Consider the following 22,630-nt stretch of genomic DNA (forward strand, 5'->3'; position numbering starts at 1 on the left):
GGTTAAATTCAACCCAGCAGTGTAGTCCTTTTTAACTAATAGTTGAGTTAAAATTACAACCCAGCATGCTGGGTTAAACATGATAACCCAAATTGTTGTTTTTTTTAACCCAGCAGTTTTTAGATGTGCATTATACATATTATGTATTAAACATGACATAAGGAGACATAATGTATTTAATGAACATCTAAATAAATTGGGGTTCATATAAAAAGTACCTTTGGAATCTGCAATGCAACTAAATTCATTGGCGTTGACAAAAATAGGTGCAGGTAAACATACCTACTGTAGATATAATGTATTAGTTCAAGTGCTTTAGTATAACACTGTGATTTGTATTACAGCTGGCGTGGTCAGAACCGGTGTCTACAGTAAGGTTTAGTGGATTATGTTCACTGTGCTGAAACTGAGATCTGTCCCCGTCCCTGTTCGGCTTTTCTGGAAACTTGGCAACAGACACCGCTAGTGGCATGGTCGCACTAACATGGCCCGGGTCCAATGAAGCATTGTGCTAAAAATACCTATCTAACAACAGTGTTTGTGTGAGCTGGACCACTGAGAGGTGTCTGTGAGACAAGCTTTTATTGATTCAATCGCATAATCTGTGTCTCTCATGGCCTGTGGAGAGTGCAGGTGGGAAATGGATTCACTGGTTCAATGAAAAAGATCATGGCAATTATGTTAGGCTGGGACTGACTCAATCTACAGAGCTATGAGATGAGAAGACCATGCTATAAGTAACATTGCCTGTATTAAACTACCATCATAAATGCAGCCAGTTTCCAGTTGTAGCTATATAATATAGTTTCTGGCTAAAAGATCTCTACTGCAATAGAGCGACATATCACTGATCTCAGATGAATTGGCTAGTAGGTTCAGAAGAAACAAGAAAAATTCTCAGATGTTGCTTTTCAAAAGGCGACATGTGGTAATGGGTGCATCATACCAAAAAATAAGTACCGACTTGCCAAGAACTTATATTACAGCAACTTACCGGTGATTACATTTCATTTTCTTAAAATTTATTCCTCACATTTTTGATCAGATTCTAATATGATAATTAATGGTATGGAACATCACTTTAACAAGTTTGTCTGTGAGTCTTTTGAGAACACGGCATGCAGTATGCAAGCACGTGATCTACTCATCAGATTCACTTTAACAGGAGAAACAATCTGAGGAACATTTCCTCATTCTCTTGTTTCCTCTCTGTCGTCCATATGATTAAGATACCAGAAAGAGCTGTGGGTCCATTTAGAGTTGTGTGGCACAGTTTGTTTTAGAGACAAGTCTAACTATTTACTATCATTAGCAAACCATACAGGGATGCTGATCAGTGTCTTTATTGATATTGAATAGTTTCTCAGTTTGCATGTTAAATAAATCATCTGAGCTAATCGCATAATTTGGAAACCATATGTGCTTGTTGAACATCCTAGTCCAGATGTAAGCCCTCTTTGCTGTTATAATAACTTCTGAATAGGCTTTCCGCTAGATCTTTGGAATGTGGCTGTCAGGATTTGTGTTCATTCAGCTACTAAAACATTATTGAGGTCAGACACTAGTGTTGGGCAAGGAAGCTTGGAGTTGAGTTGGCTTTGTGCATGGGGGCATAGTCATGCTGGAACATGTTTGGGCCTCTTATGCCCCCTTTCCACCACCTGGAAGAACCGGGTGCTGATTCAGAGCTAGTGCTGGTGCTGGTTCGAAGTTGGCGAGCCTTCTAAGAACTGGTTTCCTTTCCATGGGCTAGAGAGCCATAACAGAGCCAAGTATTACATCACTGTAAACAGTACAACGTTATACAGCAACATTAGCGCAGCAGCGGCAAACACAAACACAACATCAACAATGGCCGATGTTGCTTTACTGTTAATGCTCATGGCTTTTGCGAACCTACATTGTCATCCAAACATGGCAAAGCCTGAATAAATGATTTAAAATTATTTAAAAATGTCGCTAACAATGTTCTCTTTTGTCTTGTTGGTCAGAGTAACCCCGCCCACAGCCCCTGATGCAAGTGGTACTTAAGTCTAGACCAGCAATGTTTTGGTGCTACTTAGGAACCACTTTTCCTGGTTCAGAGTCGGTGCTTTGGTGTCAAAAAAGAAAGAACTGATTTTAAATTAGTCTCTGACTCAAACTGCCTGGGTGGAATAGGGGCATTAGATCCTCTAACGGAAAACTGTAACATTACAGGACACAAAGACATTCTATACAAACGTGTGCTTCCAAATTTGTAGCAACAGATTGGGGAAGAGTCACATCTGGGTGTGATTGTCAGGTGTCCACATACTTTTGGACATTCATCCAGTTTCTGTACCAATGATCTTACAGATGGTCCCAGGGAGCATGGAGTCTGTACCAGGGCAGTGGGGTTACATAGCAGAAGGCATCCTAGATGGGGTGCCAATCCATCACAGGGCACAATCACACACAACCACTTCAGATAATTTAGAGATGCTAATCAGTCTACAACACGTCTTGGGACTTGTACACAGAGGAAACCCCAGAAGCACTGAGAGAACATGCACACATGCAGGAGGTCGGAATCGAACCTCTAACCATGGAGGTGTGAAGTAAACATGTTAACCAATAAACCACATTGACTTTGGCCTTATAGTTCATATTTAGACCCTTAATCACTGTAGTCAATCTAATCACCTAGACCGAACTGCACACAGTTTAATAGTCTCTGCTCCCTAGCAATTTCCTGAAAGTTTTTATTTTATATTAGTTTTAATTAACAAAATAGATATTAATACATTTAAAAACGAATAGCCTTAGTTTATGGCCATTCGGGAGCTCATAAAAATGCTGATGTGGCTCGGGCAGAATATGAATTTGACATTTCTCCTGCCTTACAGGCTGCTGCTGAAGAAAGCTTTTCACCTTGTCTGGGTCTCTTCTCATACATTCTCTTTGTTCTATATTAAATACAAAAGAAAAATCTCTCTTCTCATTACCATTATTTCTCCTTGCTAAATTTGGCACACAGATACACATCCCCAAAGAGCACATCCCTACAGAGCACATCCCACATACCTACCATTATATCACTGGCTTATAATAACAAGGAAACATCAAACCCGGAATATTGTCTATGTTTCAGAGGTGAAGGTTCAACTATATTTAAACAAAAACGTTAAAAATAATTCCCTGTTCCTGCAGAATTATAGACGCCTCACTTCTCTCTGCTCAACCCCTGGTTTCCTTTGACAATGTAACATTCACAAGTTAGCAATTAAGATAATTTACTCAACGCACAAATTAGGCTGGTATTGTACTGTATGTACTGCTGATCTTGAACACACTTCTTGTTTCAGTGAGGCAGGTGTGCAGAGAGCAGAAGGAAAAAAAGAACACTTCAATAGACGCTTTAAAGACAGGCATCTGATTTTGGACTCACAGCCTTCATAAAAACACAGAACAGCAGGTCAATTTATTATTTTTTTTTTGTCACGGTGCCTGTTGTCATCTGTATTTATAACTGCGATCAAGCCATCAACTCGCTCTGAGTCTTTTTAATTAAACACAGGTCATGAATCTCAAATCATGGTGTCTCTGTAATTTAGATTTTTTATGATACCCTGCGGGATACCTAGCCCTCTCTATGCTTAGTCATCTTATATATTAATATTAATGAGGATTAATTTCTCCTGCATGTTAGGGCTGTGAATCAGACCTTCATTAGATCAAAAGTTTCACGCTAATCATTGAACAGATTCTACTGCCTATACGCCAGGGCAGGTCCTAGCATTGAAGATACAAGCTTGTGGAACAGAAAAGTCAGCAGGATTATAACTGATCCAGTGACTGATCTCGTTAGAGATCTTTTTTAGTGTCTTCCACATCAACACAGACACAGTGATATAATGACGTGGTACCAGAGTTAATTAGTATGCTGCCAAGAAACGGTTCAGTTTCTAAGGTTTCCAGTGATGTCCTTATGTACAGTATCTAGATGTGTACTGTAACTAAACGCATATAAATCAACTAATACTGGTACAGCTCTCATAGCTGAGCTTCATTAATTATCAAGTCACTAAACTGCAATATAATATTGGTGACATTCATCAGACAATCAGTCACAGCATGAAAAAACTATCAAGTGTTCAAGCGACAGTATTCGGAACATATTTTACTCCTTCCAGTTTCTTTGCAGCGCTGCTTTACCTGCAGTAAAACTGTGTTTTGTTCATTTCAAATCAGACAAATTCAAAATAAACACAGAACTGAATATCCACTGGCTAGATCCCTAGCTGAATCAGTATATCGTGTACACGAGCATGGGAACTGGTAAAGACTCTGACTCAGTATACATTGGGACACTGATGACTTTTTATTTATTTTTCAATGACTCATTTGATATGACTTCATTATAAAGTGTCAGACAAGACAGATATCTTCGACATGATCATTTACATATAAGTACATGAATAATCTAAAAATGAATAAATAAAAAACTAATTTTCATTATTATACATCAAATATTTTATCATACTTAAACTCATTAAACTCTTAAAAGTCAGTAGACTCACGGTATATAAATAGAATGTCAACTAATGTTGCTAACATATTCGATTATTTAAATAACAAGTTACTTTGTTAGTTTGTATACAAAGCCAACTGAGAGTTTATCTGGAACTTTTTAGTTCGTGCTGAGCTGCTTTTGGTGATCTAGCTGAATGATGGCACCTACTCTATTTCCTTCCCACGTGTGCATCATTTTTGGTGTGCAGAATCGACGCCAAAGCTTTGGGTTTGACTCTTAGTTTTAAATTCCTGGAATCAGTAAATCAGCTTATTTTGGTGATTTGGTGAAAATGTACTTTGTGTATAGTAGGAAACACTACACTACTGCCCAATACTGCATAATGCACATGCTTGAGGTATATAAGATAAGATACACTTTTATTCGTAGCACAATGGGAAATTTCTCTGTTATATTACATCAGGTATTGTCTGAAGTGAGGAACTTTCATCTTGTAGATCGGGCATTCATTTTGAGTCCATGTTCAGTACATTTCAACTCAAGTAGCTGTCATAAAAATGACAATTTTGGCCAAATTCTAAAATGATTATGTTCTCTGATGTTTTCAGGCCATAAAACATAGATACATATACTGTAACCAGAAATGCAGCCAGCTAACTTCATAAAGCAGGACACCTTAATTCACAACGGTTGAGAAGCGTAGCTTAACCAAGGACGTTCCCACAAACAAATAATTACAAAAATCGTCAAATGATTTGTCATTACAAAATCTCAGATATGAAAACACAGGTTACATCATGAGGCCAACAGCATAATGGGTTATAAAGTCTTCCCATTCTTTAGAGGATTCTTTAATAAAGTAATGTACAGTACTTCACCATATTCAATCACATTTTAGTGTAAATCAAGTGACATAATGCCACAGTGTGCTTCAAAAAACATTCCAACTAATAATAATGAAATTAACCTCCATCTATTTTAATTGTCAAATTTTATCTTTTAGCTTTCCTTGATTAGTTTTTCATTAGTCCTTAATTAGTTGCAGCCATCACTTGAATCAAGTTGCCCTACGTTTACCCAAGATTTCTCTAACAATGCATGCCTACTGTATTTCCCCACATACTGTATTCATGTTCTCCTTAAAGCACATAAACTCAGACAATCAATATGTTTAATAGGTCGACATCGTTCCGAAGCAAGTAGTATTACTGTCTCAAGGGGTCTGATAAGAATCCTTTTCCCCCCTGTATACAAATGGGTTTCCTGTAGGTTCTATAGTTTGGATGCAGCTCCCAAAAAATGCCAGAGATTCTTCTGTCTAAAATTATTTAGTGCGAATAAGGGAGTGAATAAACGAGTGAAGAGTGTGTGTGGTGCCTTACCATAAACTGACTTCCTGTGTATTCTCAGCTCACGCCCTGGACACCCATGCTGGACAACAACACCAGCAATGAATTGCGAGGTAGAATACGTAGTATTTCATATTACTGCACAAAAACAATTGTACCGACTGAAGACTGGATGTAAAGGCTTTGGCAGGTGACCCTCACATCAGGGCTATTTAAAAATGACTGGATAATATTGCGCTTTTTTATTTACTAGATTATTCTATATAATAAACACTAAAAAACTTTCTGATGTTTTTATTTTTATTTTTTGCTCAATTTCTTTTAGTAATTTGTTTATGGAATAAAGACTTATTTATTTAAATGATGCTGTGTAATATCGTTCTAGCACCTCCTTAGTCAGAAGTGCACTGGACATTGGTGTTGACTCCAACACCTTGGAGCTGTACAGTACCAGCTGTGGGCAGAGAATGGGAACTTGAATCATTTTAATGATTCATATTTACGAGTTAATTTTTCATCATATGAATTAACGAAAATCTACCTATAAATAAAGTTCACATAACTAAGTGCAGGGAAAGTCAAAAGTCAAACGTCTTTTAATATAATTTGTTTCCATATATAAATAGTATCTTTAATGATTTAGCTTCTTATACATGTTGATCCAAATATCCATCTTTTCTGGAACTCTTGGTTACAAGTTTCTTTACACTTCCTGGACACTTCATCTGCATCTAGTGATTGGGGAGTACAATGAAGTACATACATTTAGTGTCATGTTTATGAAACCAATGTGAGCTTGTGCTTTGTGGCATGGTACATTATTATACTGGAATTATCCATCATAAAATGGATAAATTGTGGCCATAATTAGATGGACGTGATAAGCAACAATATTTAGATCAAACAATGCACAATTAGAATTACTTGGCCAAACATGTAAATAAAAACACAGGTCCCACACCATTACACTACCACCACCAGCCTGACTTGTTGTACAGTACATGACAGGTTTGGATCGATAAAATGTATGCTCCTGATTCAGGCGAGACTTGTCAGAGTGGATCCTGTGGACCAACACTGAGAAACACAGGAGGAGTTTGTACCCTCAGGCAAGCCGGCTACTGAATGAGGACACTTGAGAATGTCTGCACAGTCCTACCACACACATGCACAATGCATTTATTAAAATATTATGTTTTTCATATTTTACTATATCCTATATTTTCTAAACTATTTATTATTTTAATATATATCTTTTACTATTGTTCACTGTTGTTGACGTTACTGACTTTTCAGAAATATATTAAAGATTCAGTTCTTCTAACTAGCTAGATTTTAAATGCTCTTCTGACTGACTTATGGGAGTGGAAACAGTGCTGTTATAGTCCATTTGTCTTATGTCTTGTTGTGTTGTGTGTTTTGAGATGCGTTTCTGCTCACCACGGTTGTAAAGAGTGGTTATCTTAGTTTCTGTTGAATTTCAGTGATCAAGTCTCATAGCTGTTAAAACGTTATTCTGGGAGCTCAAATATTAAGGGCCAGAACATATTCTTTACTTTAGCTGATACAATCCTGAATAAATAAAAACCGGGTAGGTCGACTGGGAAGATCATGGAGAGTAGCTCTGTATTACACCTCCAAAAATTCTTCAGGAGTTTTATCTAAGTAAAAACCTGTAACTCACAAAAAAAAAAAAAAAAAAATACAGCGGTTCTGGTTTTTCATTGCGTTTTGTCGAACTCATAGAAAACCTCTTGCGAGAACTTTGCCAAAACACAAAGGGAGACAATACAGTATATGTGGAAACATATCTCTTTTCTATATTAGAAAAACCTAGTGGATTTGTCTTGGAAGAAATGCTGAATCAAATTCTATGATTTGTCATGGTTTGATCTTTGAGAGATGCTGAACCTTGTTAAATGAAATGTCTGCCAGAGCAATCGCATCAGTCAGAATGAAACATCTAACGCCCGATGAAAAGAGACTCAGCTCCGTGCCAGCCAATTGTTTTAAAAATGCTCTGATCAGGTAAAATTAAATTGGAAGTAAAAAAGACTGGATTTTGTCAACTTTCTTTTCAATAGAAGATAGAATCATAGACATTTTTGCTAAAGTCATTTTGATTACAGTGACTGAGAGAAGAAAATGTAATGCAAATGTCTCAGATAAACAAATGTATCTGCAAACCAGGCAGAAGAGTGTTTAGACGAGAACTGTTGCAATCATGAAAATCTAGCTAGTTCAGAAAAAGCGTATCCTATCAGACATCCAGAGAGCTTGTGTGTAACTTTATATACAAGAAAACGTACTTAAGTAAACCTCAACTATGTTATTGGTTTTGGTTTGTTTAGTTGCTGTTTATTTTTTATGGAGTCTAGTCTAAATGTCTTTTTTTAAAATACATCCATTTAATAACGCTTATCTGAAACCCAATTGTAGACAAATAAGATCAGCTATTCTATACAGACTAAACAAATGGCACCTTATAAAAGAATGAAGAGTTAGTGTGCGTCTATGGCAGCACTGTCGTTATTCAGCTGTCAGTTTGTCATTATCGACTCTCAGTGAGCATTGCCATATATGGGGTTTTGTGGGTGGGCCTTAATGTAAAACAACTGAATGAATATGCATTCTGAATGAAAAGTAATTTATGGGTGTTTGACATATATCAACTTACGTATTTGAGTATGAAAAAAAAATAGTGTTAATGAAACATTTGTAAGCCTGTCAGGAACTCTTTGTTCAGTGTGACCTACTAAAAACAAACAACTTTACTAAAAGGCTGATAAACAAGCTCGCATTGTAATTTCATCCGGAAAAATCTGCAGGAAGCAAGGGCTGGAACGACTAAATAGAGTAAAGAGTTGACTTGACAAATCTGTGCATTTTGTGTGTGTGTGTGAGAGAGTGAGTGAGAGAGAGAGAGAGAGAGAGAGAGAGAGAGAGAGAGAGAGAGAGAGAGAGAGAGAGAGAGAGAGAGAGAGAGAGAGAATGCATATGGATGCATGTGGACCATAGTTTTAGGCTATAATGCAATCTGTCATAACACACCCACACACTCAATCACATATCCATCTCCAGGTCTCACTATCATCCATCACCCACCCTAATGCTCCCACACACTGGCAGTGTTTCTCACTGTGAAACGTTAAAAGCCAACAAGGTTCTTTCCATCCTCTATTGATCAAAGGCTGCTGGAAGCAAGCAGCAACCGTACGCACTATACAGTACGTGGGCTGTGTTGCCTCGGTGCTGGAGGTACTCTGTGCTGCCAGGTTCTTCAGCATGGACCTCAACCTTCAGCTGCATGCTTGCATTGCGTCCTGTCACATCTGTATATATCAATCTGAATCGACAGTCTAGCAAATGATTAAATTTGAACATGAGCGGCAGCACGAGCTATGAACAGGAATATGAAGAGCTGTAATGAATTTACCTGTATAACTCACGTTCCTTTTTATATTACTAATTTCAATTAAACACCTAAACTGAATTTAGGTGCAAACCAGGAACCTTACACACACTATGCTTTTTCTCAGTCACTGTATCATGTTTTTTTTTTCATATGTTCATACAGTATTTGCTCGACATATCGCCATCGGCTTCTGACTTTTCAAACTTCCTGCTGAATATTACATAAAAGGAGACCTCAAACATCTAAACATTGGACTCAGCTGCGGTCAGGGAAGCACTTCTGACTCCTCGAAGGCAAACACAGAGAGAATGAGGAGGAGCATCTTCCCGCAGGCCATCCTGGTCCTCAACCATTAGAACACCTAGAGCTTAGACTCTTCTGGACTTGTAACATAACACCCACTACCTCAAGTAGACTTTATGCACAGCTCACTCCACAAAATACACTATAACTGAGCACCCACTGTACAAACTTTATTCAATACTATATTTGTATGCATTTTTTCATATCAAAATATCAGTCACTGTATTCATATACCATATTTTCCCATATTTTGTCTGTTGATTTTATCTTGTACAGCTTCCCACTATTGTACAACAGACTGCATTGTATTCCTTTATTATTCTATTTTTAGTTCATCTTATTTTAGTTTACTTGTAAATTCTATTTCAATTTTTTTTACACACCGACAGTCGTAAACGGAATTTCGTTCCACGGAGTAAGCTTGTGTAAAATTGTGCTTTTTCCACTGCAGTGTGTGTTGACTTGCAGTACAGGTATAAAGTGACGTGTTAAACTTGCTGTAGTCATCGTATATAGAGTATGTCGTCGCATTCCATATTTAACCTTCTGTTAATTTCACACTATACTTATAGAGCATTGAGCACCATCACAGTCACTGCTTTCCTGTGGAGTGAGCGATAAGCGTGAGGTTCCATTTCACTCCTTGCAGCTGTAATTAAAATGTAGTAGTTAAACCCCAGTATTTGTTGCTTACTGTTCAAAGTGTATCCACTGAGTCAAGCCACTGTACAAGCCAATGTGGTAAGAGTACAGAGATACACTGTGATACACTGACACATTCATCCAGTGCACACACGAGTCGTTCTGAATCCTGATGCCTGATGCACTACACACATCAGTTGAAGCACAATGTCTGAAGGTGGAACGATTCTCACTATGTGATTATCAAAGATAATCAGGGGAGTATCAGGAGCATCAGATGTACAGTATGTGGAAACTTTGACAAGTAAAATAGAACATGGAACATCACACACTCACATACACAGAAAGATATGCCAGTCAGCCTACAACACGTCTTTAAACCAGTGAAGGAAAACAAAATTCCCGAAGAAAACACCTGAATCCCAAGGAAAACATGCAAACTTCACACACAGGACTCAAGTCAGGAATCAAACCCATAAATGTGCCAATCACTAAGTCATTCTGATGCCCACCTACTACTGATGGTGGCTGTAACTATGCCATTCTTCTTTCGATGCACTTACAACTTCTGACACCATGTAATATTTTTTAAACACTAAATGAGATGGCACACGCTGGCTATGGAACCCACATGCATTCTTTTACTTCCTTGTTATTGTATATCACGTGCTTTGTGACGTTACACTCACAAAACACAAGGTATCACACTTGAATACATTACACTTACTATCAATATGTTATAATTCACATTATATTCTATCCAATTTTCACATTCAATCATACATCACAATTTTCAGACAAAACAAGAAGAATACTCTGGAACTGAAACAATGTCCAACAAGTTTGACATTTTATTCCTCACCAGGGTTCTATACGATCATATGCATATATCAGATTACAGTTTGACTTGGTGTATGTTTATTTCATGTTCTGTCTCCTAGAGCGTTTAGTTTGAGTTTACGCCTGTTTGTTAATCAGCGCATGAACTAACGAATATGTATGAACATGTATTTAAGGTGGTCGTTATTCACGCGTGTATTCATAAGACGCTTGTCATAGTTACTTTTCATCAGGTCATATTTAAGTGCTAATGCAAGTATTAGTGCACAATTATTATTTTAATGTTACTTTTTAAACATATCAATCAGGAGTTACTAAATAACCTAATATTTTGCCAATTTATACTAAGCTCTACATTCCGCAATTGTAAAAGTATAAAAAATATTATGGCAACTGTGCAGACACACATACTGTATATATATATATATATATATACGAGCTCCATAAATGCATGAAATTACATGTACCATTCAGCATATTCTGTACACGAATACAAAAAGGAAGAAAAGAGTGTGTGTATATGTGTGTGTGTGTGTGTGTGTGTGTGTGTGTGTGTGTGTGTGTGTGTGTGTGTGTGTGTGTGTGTGTGTGTGTGTGTGTACACATCTGTGCTCAAGTGTCAGAAAATGTGAGTGGAGCCCCAGTGTTTTTATGTGAAGTGCAGAGCGACATTTTACACGTTATTAGAGATCTCTGCTGAGCTGTTAGCCTCCCATCTTCCATCAGCACAAACCTCCAGAAACATCAGCATAGCATACAGCATCACGTGCAATATCCACACGTTCACACACAGCAATGACATGCTGAGCTTTATGCCCACACAAGGACAATAAGAGGACAGAGAGAGAGAGAGAGGAGAGAGAGAGAGAGAGAGAGAGAGAGAGAGAGAGAGAGAGAGAGAGAGAGAGAGAGAGAGAGAGAAACAACAATAGGTGTGAGATTGAGAAAGGAGTGTGTGGTGTGTTTACTATTATAGTGTGACTACACCTGACCTTCCAGGACCAAAATAAACGACATGAGTGTGATACTACTGCAAATTAACAGCTCACACAATCTTGGGAGCAGGACAATAAAAATACACAAACAACAACAACAACAACAACAACAACAACACCCCCCCAAAAAGTAGATATATAGATAAACAAACAAACAAACAAACAAACAAACAAATGAGTAAACAAATAAACAAACAAATAAATAAAAATAAAAATTCTAGTCTAACAGCGATTATTGCTTCATACTGTGAAGAGAATTTAGTTTTTCTTCTTAAACAAGATTATACAAGCTAAAAAAAAAAACTATAATACTATAGCCTTAAGGGAACATCTTTTGTCTGTTAATTTTGCCTCCTTTGCCTGAAACTAGAAGTACAGTATACATATGATTTAATTTAGATAAAGATCACTATTGTGCTTTAAATTATATACAAGTACACTACAAGTGCAAGGAAGTACCATGAAGATACATTCAGGGCACCACCTGGGCAACAAGGAAGGTACAGTTTAGTAGTATTTTATTAACAAAATCAGGGTTTAAAAACACAAACAGGGGGCAAAATTTTCCTAAAAATTCAAAACTACTATATGGCATTTCTTCTTTAATCCCTCTCTGTTGTGTGATCCGCTTTTCCTAGCATGTCTCCCGTTCCAGGAAGCTTCTCCTGCAGTCGTCGTTTGTGTCTTTTCTTCAACGGTAGCTAACCTTTTTTATGTTCAGTTTCATTTTTAATTTCAGGAACAAAAAGAAGTCGCATGGGGTGAGATCTGGGGAATACGGAGGATGTGAAGCGATAAGCACATTGTTTCTGGTTAAAAAGCCTCTCGATCGGTAACGCAGTGTGTGCAGGTGCATTGTGTGCAGGTGCATTGTTGTAGTTCATGATCCAGTTCTGTACCAATTCTTCAGGCATAGAGAACAAGGCACTATCATTTCAAATTGCTGTCACATCCTTGTCACTTCACATTCGAGTTCCAGGAATATTTTGCGTCCCCCCCTAGTATGTAATATAAGAATTGACAACAACGCAAGAATGCAGTGTGTCTTTTTTAATGTACAAAGGTAGCGGTTGCTGGAATTGAATTTCAGGCACTCTTGTATTAATAGATCACTGTTTATATTGACCTCGAGAGCGGAACACGTTGGGTGTGCGTACTCATCGGTTAATCCGAGTGTCTATATATACTCATTTCAGCCAGATTAAGGGCTTTATGCTGTGTTCCACACCAGCTGTGACACCATGTAGTGTTTTAAACTTTAAAAATGTAAAAAAAATAAAAATAAAAATAAAAAGATTTGAAAAGAAGTGATTTTTAAATTTCAAGCACATGAGCAAAGCTTAGACACATGAATTTTAACGATCTCCCTGTATAAACTTATCTAATATCAGTTAGTCTCAAATGTGTCTCCATAAGACCCCTAATAAAGTGGCTATGGTGCTTCAGTTTTAATTCCTCATAAATGCAAATTAAACAAGCTTTGAGTTCTGTCTCAATCGTCAGAGATGGAAAAATCCCCAAATAAACCCAAGAAAGTGAACACAAACAGTAGTGATGTGGGACCGGTTACAAGGAAATGCTGTAACTACAAATGCCATGAAAATGTTCTCTACAGGTTCTAGTTTCCACATGAACCATGTTTACTAGATATATATTTGTACTGTATCCCAAAATGTATTTGCTACCACAAATACAATAGAATCATAACATAAATCGAGGTCCGGACAGCTGAGTCACTGGCTATTTTCAAGCGGCAGTTGAAGACCTACTTATTCAGGAAACATTTCAACTAGCACTTCTTTCCTTATCTTTTGCATTTAAAAAAAAAACAAACAAAAAAAAAACCTTTGACACTTTTTCATTGTAACTTTGAACAAATGTTTTAAACTCATGGTATCTTAAGTATGTAACCTAGTGAACCAGCATTAATGTATTCAATGTTAGAGATTTAAGCCATTATGTACGTCGCTCTGGATAAGGGCGTCTGCCAAATGCTGTAAATGTAAATGTAAATGTAAATGTAAATCATGGTGAAAATCTGGGCAACTATCATAAGATAATAATGTAAATCCAGTAAATGCCTTCTCCCAACCCACAGAGCACTAAGGAACCGACTATGAGTGTGTCTTCCTTATTGCATTATGTGGACAACTGATCAATTAGATTCCTGTGGGTAAAATAATCTACTCAGATACGTCACATGCCGAGACAGAGCGAGAGCAAGAGATACACGAGACATGTTCACTTACCACTTTAAAGTCCTCAGCGCTGCACTTGTCCCCACGGTAGTAGCAGGAGAGCAGCATGTCCTTGATGTCGTGGCCGGTTCGATCGTAGAACTCGCGCATGTTGAAAGGGCGTGGTTTGAAGGTCAGAAAATCAGCCTTGACTTTCAGGGTCTCCAGAACGCTCTCCTCTACCAGGTGAGTGTCCCGAATCTCATATCTGAAGAAAAAAAAAGGAAACAACTTAGTGCTTATAAAATGTAATGTAATTCTTTAGTGCTTTTGGTGTCAGGTGGAACGAGCAGTTTTTCGCTGCTGTATTTGGATAGTCTAAGGAATTTGTTGTTAAAGCAGGTAGAAATAAGAAATAATTTAGTTCATGTCAATCATTTTTCTGATTTTTGGATAACATGCCTTCTTTTAAACGGCTCTAGTGTCACAAATGTTCATTTCCATCTTTTTCTCACCTTGCAACAACAATATTATCTCTGAAATGCAGGTGGTGTGTATATAAATACAATATTTTATCATGTTTATGTCAATTTGGACATGATAATCATGTCATTTTATAAACTTCACTATCTACAATCAAATCACGATCAAATCCAAGTCATGCATATCTAATTAAAAGCTTTATTTGAATGAAATGAATAAAAACTGTTTGTAAAAACATTAGGCCAATCATCAGGCTTGGCAAGATTGATTCTGATATAGTTTATTCAAATATATACACTTTATTTAGCTCTAGTGTCTTTCCATAAGGAAATATTGTGTCCCATATTAAGAAGTAATACTATATATTACGTTTCACACCAAATGTAAAAACTTAGTGTTAAAAATGCTTTTAGCATAGGAAGTGGTTTGGTATTTTTCCTTGATTTTTAATAACATACTGTAGAAACATTTAACACAACCTATTATATTATGTTTAACCAAATATTAAGCAGTAATATTGTACTATATATATTTCAGATCACTTCATCAATTTTACTTGCTGATACTTAAAAATATTGATGTGCCGAGAGAAATGTTGAAGATAATTTGAAACGCCGTTTAAAGCAGTTAAGATTAATCTAACGTTAATAATGCTAAATAACGTAACTTAGCGTTTTAATATTAAATCAGATATCAGATCTTCCACATCCTCAGATTCAGACTCATGAAGGTTGCAATATATTTGCATTTCCATTTATTTGCAGAAAAATACTGACTGGATTGAAAAACATTTCAGCAAAATTTAAAGTTGTAATGTCAATCAAAAGCGTACCGGTCTCTCCACAGAGGTTATATTGCCTTGCTATATTAAAGAAATGTCTATTGATTAGAAAGTCCTCAATATATTCAGTCAAAACTAATACAAGTGGGATGGAATGTTTAGCTGAATGACTAACAGTGTCAAACTTTATCTGAGAATATGTGTGGTTGTACAGGAAAACACTTTGGCTATCACTGTGAGTTCTGTAGGGGAAAGATATTGACTTTGACACCATTTGCTTTATTAAACTATAAACATATTCTACCAAAGCAATGTTTTCATTTCATTTTGAACTTTGCCTTGGTTGCTGGATAAAACAGTCAGTTTGGATTCTGATTTCTGTAACCTCACGAACTAAGTGTGAGGTCCTCACTAAAAGTCACACTATAAGCAAGTTGTCGGATAGCTGCATGGTGTAAAGAAGGTGGCGAAAACCCCTTGATCGATTTAGTTTGCAATCAGTTAGCAGCTGTGAAAATGGTTGGCGATGCTCCTACGCCACAGTTGGAATGGAATTTTCTACTTGTTTTCACTTTTGAATTTATGCTAGAACTTTTCTTGTGACTGAGAAATATGTCAAAGGGAAACTACGTGTCAGTTCCAGAAAATGTGACATTTTTAAAACTAGCTATACATTTCACAATGTGACGGTTTTCTCCGACTACACACGTTTCCTTGCTCTTCTTGATGACTTGTTTATAACTCTACCATGTGAGGGCACAATTCTCTGAACACCAGGCTAACAGAACAGGCAGAAAAACGCACCTCTGTGTAAAATTTGAGCTGCGTTCCTGTTTGTGGATGTGTTGTTCATCATTACACAAAAGGGAGCAGTTAATCCCAGGCATATGCTCAGAACAGAATTTGCCTCACTTATAGCTCTCTCTCTCTCTCTCTCTCTCTCTCTCTCTCTCTCTCTTCCTCTCTCTCTCACACACACACACACACACACACACACACACACACACACACACACACACACACACACACACACACACACACACACATGTGTATGTCCCAAAAAAACATTTGTTTGATCAGAGAATAATTGAAGACTACTTTAATTGTGGACTATAGCCAGCAAATCTGTTTCCAAAAAAAAAGGCACAGTGATTTATTGCTTTTTATTTTTTTAACTTCTATTTACTTGATTTGTTAATCCATAATCGGTGTTTGATATTTGTCACACTTATTTATTTTACCGAAGACACATTTCTGTAAAATTTATGGAAGGAGTCTCTAGTGTCAATACTTTATAACCAGCATTTTCACACACATGAAAGTAAACCTGCCTGCGCTGTATGTCTGGATTTACCTTAAACATAAATAAAATTAACCCGATTTCCAGTTTAGTTACAGCATAAAGCTCAGCGAGGTGTCAGAACTTGAAGGAGAAACGTTTAGCTTGAAAAAAATCCAATTCACTTCAATGGCAAAGGACATGAGAGTTAACTTCAGAGATTCATTTTGCTCTGAGTTGACCTAGATGAACTTTAATCCTGAGAACGTGTAAACCTTGGAAGCATAACCTTGTGCAAAAAAAAGAGTGTGTTTTGTTTCTGACTCTGAAAACATTGAAAATGATTCAATTCCAAACTAGTAACCAAACCTAAACAAGCCACTGCTTCACTCCACAATTACATCACATCAGAAACATGCATAATTACCTGATTTTTAATTCGAATTGTGTGACGAGTGGAAGTAGAATCTACCGTATAAAGCTTTGCTGATTTCATTTGGGACAGTGTACAGTAATACAAAGTGCATGTTAATGTTAAGTGCATGGACTATTGGTAAGGATGTTTACACAGACAAAGAAGAAAAAAAAACACTAAATACAGTAAGTGACAGACTTGTGGGTAGAAGCACCTTGTTGATTAGAGAAGTCAGAGAAAAATGCCAGATCAGTTCAAGCTCCCAGACAGGATACTCATATCTTCACTCTTTACAAATGCAGTGAACAGAAAAGCATCTCAGAAGGCACAAAACATCAGTTCATTGAGGTGGATGGGTTACAACAGCCAGAAACCCTGGACTGGATTCCAAAACACTGGATTCCACTTCTGTCAGACAAGAACAAGCGTCTGAAGCTATCATGGGCACAGACACAGTCTTTTGCCAGTCTTTAGAGTAGAACATGATGTGTAACTAATCCAAGTCATGGTTTGATGTGCTGTGAGATGCCTTTCTGCTCATCGTGGTTATAAAGTGTTTAATGTAGACTTCCTCTTAGCTCAGACCAATCTGCTCATTCTTAGTTGATCTCTCATATCAATAAGGTGTTTCAGACTGCGGGGCCAATACACAATGCACACGTTTTGTAAACTCTAGAGACTGTGATTGGCTTATTATATTACATACATACAGTACAATTCTCAAATCAGATTGGTCAGAAGAGGTTTCAATTAAACTCAAAATGTAATTTAAATTCAATTTAAAAAGTGATGAATTTGATCAGTCCTTCACGGGGATTTGTACGGTGGACGATTTACATAATCTACGTGACAAGAGCAACAGAGATTATGTACTAGGTGAGTTGTAAATGTTGTGACAATGTAGAGACAAGTTTATCTTTATGCAAATACAGTATGGTGCAGCTTGCTGCAGAGAATACCAACAGGAGTGCATGTGATCCATGACAAAGAACATACTTTCAAGATAAAAACACTCTCCCTCCAGAATCCTTCGTTTTAACAGCAAGAAAACTGATTTGGTGTCAAGTGGAATGCTAGTTTTCTTCATCCACTGATAAATATAACTATAGCGATCAGTAATAGGAACCATGTACACAGGAAAGCAACCTAAAATCTTTAGGACTGGGATTTTGTGCTTTCTCATCAACATGCAAATGTATTATTAACTATAAAAGAAGAAAAATAGGAAAGCTGACGAGGGTATGACTGTCTACAGCTGATATCACAACATTAGTAGTAACTGTAAAAGGTGCAAATGTGAGAATCAATGCTTAATATGGTAAAAGATTGTAATTGGAGGTAAAGTGGAGTATAATAGGAATTAAACACTACACAGAATGTGCAGATATTGCAAAAGATTTTGCAGCTTCACAATCTGTATCACGCAACCCTGCACACGTCTTTGTATTTTATTTTTGTTCCTTTGTTTGTCAAAGTAAGCATCAAATTTTGAACAAAAATACCCCCAGTATGATTTATTATAATCAGTCTTGAGCATGAAGATGCCTCCGGGTGTTATAAGATTACAGTGTTATATATGAAACCCCCAACGTAGCAGCTAAACCCAATTTACAGGAACTAAAGGAAGTCAATTTGAGTGAGATATTTATAACAAAAGTTAAGGATGTACTAGTGCTGCAATATAATAACATAACGTCTTGCTGAACCTTCAGAGGAAAAGACGTAAGACGACGAGTAAGTACTGTATTGCTGTTATTGTTACACCATGACAGCCGTCTGCAAGGTAATGTTTGGTGACAAACTGAACCTGTTTACTGCGTGACCTTCCATTATTTTGTACGTTCCCTCTAAAGAAACTTCCTGTACAGAGCAGCCATGTCAAGAGGTCTTTAACAAATGTTTCGGGAGTTGAGCGTAAAGAGATTAATTGGGAGGGCAGGAAACAGTGGCAGGATGTCTCGTGGGAAATGTGTTCTGAGATGTAGGCATGACGGTACATTGAGAGTACCGCTTTCATGCCTTTACTTCTGCGGCCAGAAATCCGACAGCTCAGAAGAAGAGTTATGTAGGATAATAGCAATGTGCAACTTTCGTGCAGGGATGATATGAGATGTGAAAATAAAATTAAGCTGCCAAAGGCTAATATCTGATATGGTTTTATAGATGTGATCTTTGCAATCTATTAGCCAAAGGGCTCGATAATAATAGTTGCCTGGTTGCCCTAGGCAACCAAATGTAGGCAACTGGAAACCATTGAATGTCTTCTTCTTGTCTACCCTGGCAATCTCTTTTTATTTTTAATATTTATTATTATTATTATTATTATTATTATTATTATTATTATTATTATTATTATTATTATTATTATTATTATTGAATATCTATGCTTGCACACAGCCAGAATTTTGTATTGTGCTGCAATGGCTAAACAAACAGTATTGCTTGACTATGGATCTATGATAACAAATCCACACCCATCCAAGTAAGTCAAGTCAAGTAAAATTATATTTTGAATTATAATATCAAATTAAACAATATCTTAAGACAAAAGAAGTTTAAAAATGGTGTAATATGATTGAAGACCTCAGGTGAAGGAGAGATTGTTCCAGAGATTAGAGCCAACCACAGAAATGAATCGATCAGCCTTTAACTTCATGTGACAATAGGAGATAAATAGATGAAGTTAGTTAGAATATCAAAACAAGAAAGAGTTCTGTATACATAATAACAGGAAGCCAAATTTCCAAAATTTCACTGATGGTGTAGAAGGCCTGGAGGAGAACCAGACAATGTTCCACATTTCCATGATGACTTTCAAACAAGATAACATGAATATAACTACACAAATTCCCGAGATCGATGTAAAAAGATGTGCTGAATTATCCAAAAGTAGCTTACAGTCTCCTTCACATGTCGTGAACTAATCTGCTTTTAGAAACCCAAACACACTTACAGTACAGCACTTTTTTGATATTAAATCACATTTATTTACCTTTTTTTTTGCATCATTTCAATCAACTAACACACGGCTTTGAACTAACTGCAACACTGTTGATAATAAACTGATAATCTCTCACAGCATGAGAATATTTAATAAGTGCTTATTACAATCAAATGCAACACCCATGTAAGTAACACAAACTGACAGGATCCGGTACATTTCTTCCTGTTCCACAAGCTATTATCCGCATTTCAAGCCCACATTTATTTAATTGCAAAATCTGACCAATTCCAATTAAAACCATGTCTCACCAACTGTAACACTCCAAATCTCATTTTGTTTTCGCTGTGTGAAATCGACTCTAAAGCCTTCAAAATGATTAGCTTTGTGTCTGGAATCAGAGAACATTTTATAGACGTGTGTATACAGTATACTGTATGTGTGTGTATATATATATATATATATATATATATATATATATATATATATATATATATATATATATATATATATATATATATATATATATATCAAAACTAAGGAGTTGATAGTGGACTTCAGAATGAAGCAGGAGCGGTCATACCAACCGCTAATCATCAAAAGGACCCCAGTGGAGAGAGTGGACAGTTTCCGGTACCTTTTTGTTCACATCACACATGACTTGTCTTGGTCCTGTCACATCAACACCCTGGTGAAGAAGGCCTGGCAGCATCTGTACCATCTGAGATGCTTAAGGGACTTCAAACTACCCTCTCAGGTGCTAAAGACTTACACCATTGAGAGCGTCTTGACGGGTAGCATCACTTCCTGGTTCGGGACCAGCACCATGCAGAACAGGCAAGCCCTCCAGAGGGTGGTGCGGTCAGCTGAATGTACTATCCACACCGAACTCCCTAACCTGCAGGACATCTACAGCACACGGTGCCGGACCAGGGCCAGGAAGATTGTAAAGAATCTCAGCCATCCCAACAATGCACTCTTTTCTTTGTTGCGTTCAGGGAAACACTTCCGCTCCTTGAAAGCAAACACAGAGAGAATGAGGAGACGCTTCTTCCCGCAGGCCATTCGGAGTTTCAACCAGGAAACACCCAGGATCTAACACTGGAGCTCTCTCTCCATCGTCACTTTTTTTCTGCACAACCTTTTTTTGCACAATGACACTTTAACTCTGGACTGTCACTTTAACTCTGGACTTGCACAGCACAGTGTCACTTTATACCTCACCATGGACACTTTAAGGACAATCACTAAATCATTTTAATTTGCACTGCCAATATCTACCATACGCATCTATGTATATACATGTATTTTTTTACATATATCTTCATATATTTTATATAGTTTATACTTTTTATTTCTCTAACTCCTTTTGGTTTTATTTTTATCCTTCATTCCATTCCTTTTTATGAACGAATACCGGACAGACGTAAAAAGCATTTCACTGCATGTCGTACTGTGTATGTGTATGTGTATGTGACAAATAAAATCTGATTTGATTTGAATACCAGATAAGAAGGGACAATTATATGGTGGTTGATTAAACCATGGATATTGAGAGTCCACTGATCGAAATGAAGCCCCTTCAGGATTTTGCTGTTTTTTGTTTTGTTTTGGGGTTTTTTCTGTTTTTTAAAGGTGAAAACGTTCCTACTGGTGAAAACACATTTGTGATTAGTTCTTATGATACAGTAGCTGTACATATGATCGACACACATGAATCAAAGCAGGCTTAGGCTGTATGTTGTGATAACGTCACACGACTCGTCTCCGACCAAATCTATGGAAAATCTGCTGTCATTTTCAAAAACTGTTTGATAGATATTGTATTTGTTTTTATACCTTGAAAAAAATCCTGTTGGGACTATGTAATGTAAAGAGGATGTCATAATGTTAATTCTGTTGTAATCTGCCCTGCCATTTTCAATCACGTTTTCATCAAACAATAATGAAATACATTATCATCTGTTTTTATTATTACTTTTTAAACGATTTACCTTCAATCAGTTGTGGCAGCTCTGAAAATGAGTATGCTCTGATTAATAGCTTATTATGGAAATGAACCAGTTACATATTTAAAACTGACACATACAGAATGATCATTCATTACAATGAATTGTTTGATTTTCTTATTAAAAGAGAAAAAAACGCCTAAGAATTCAGTAAACAAGCTCCAGAATTCAGCTGTTTCAAATCCCCAAATGCCCCATAGATTGTGATGAAACAGTTTAAGAAAATGAAGGTGAGAGTCTATCATACTTTACTTATCCCATAGGCTATCCTATCTAATGAATTTCTAGAGTTACTTTATAATAGTCAGTTGAGATTTCACTGCATTAGCCGAACGAGTAAATAGTCTCAAATACACTGAGTTTATTTTAAAAAGTTTTAGAAAAAAAAGTCTTTGTTCCCATGTGGTTGATACAGCAGGTGATATAAACCGGGGTTGCCAGATTTCAGCAAACAGGAAAAGAGTCTTTGCGTGAGAAACAAAGTCAGTAAGCAACACGCACATTTC

At 36.9% G+C, this 22,630-nt stretch overlaps 1 protein-coding gene across 1 annotated transcript in view; it reads right to left on the reverse strand.

Moving 5' to 3' along the window:
- LOC125140740 (acid-sensing ion channel 1-like) overlaps nucleotides 1-22,630 on the reverse strand; it is a 61,810-nt gene that overhangs the window by 13,461 nt on the left and 25,719 nt on the right. Inside the window, exon 2 of the mRNA XM_047810252.1 lies at nucleotides 14,289-14,484. Within this exon, the coding sequence (XP_047666208.1) occupies nucleotides 14,289-14,484 (196 nt within the window). The remainder of the gene's footprint in view (nucleotides 1-14,288; nucleotides 14,485-22,630) is intronic.

The sequence above is a fragment of the Tachysurus fulvidraco genome, chromosome 2, assembly GCF_022655615.1.
Source record: "Tachysurus fulvidraco isolate hzauxx_2018 chromosome 2, HZAU_PFXX_2.0, whole genome shotgun sequence".
NCBI lineage: Eukaryota > Metazoa > Chordata > Actinopteri > Siluriformes > Bagridae > Tachysurus > Tachysurus fulvidraco.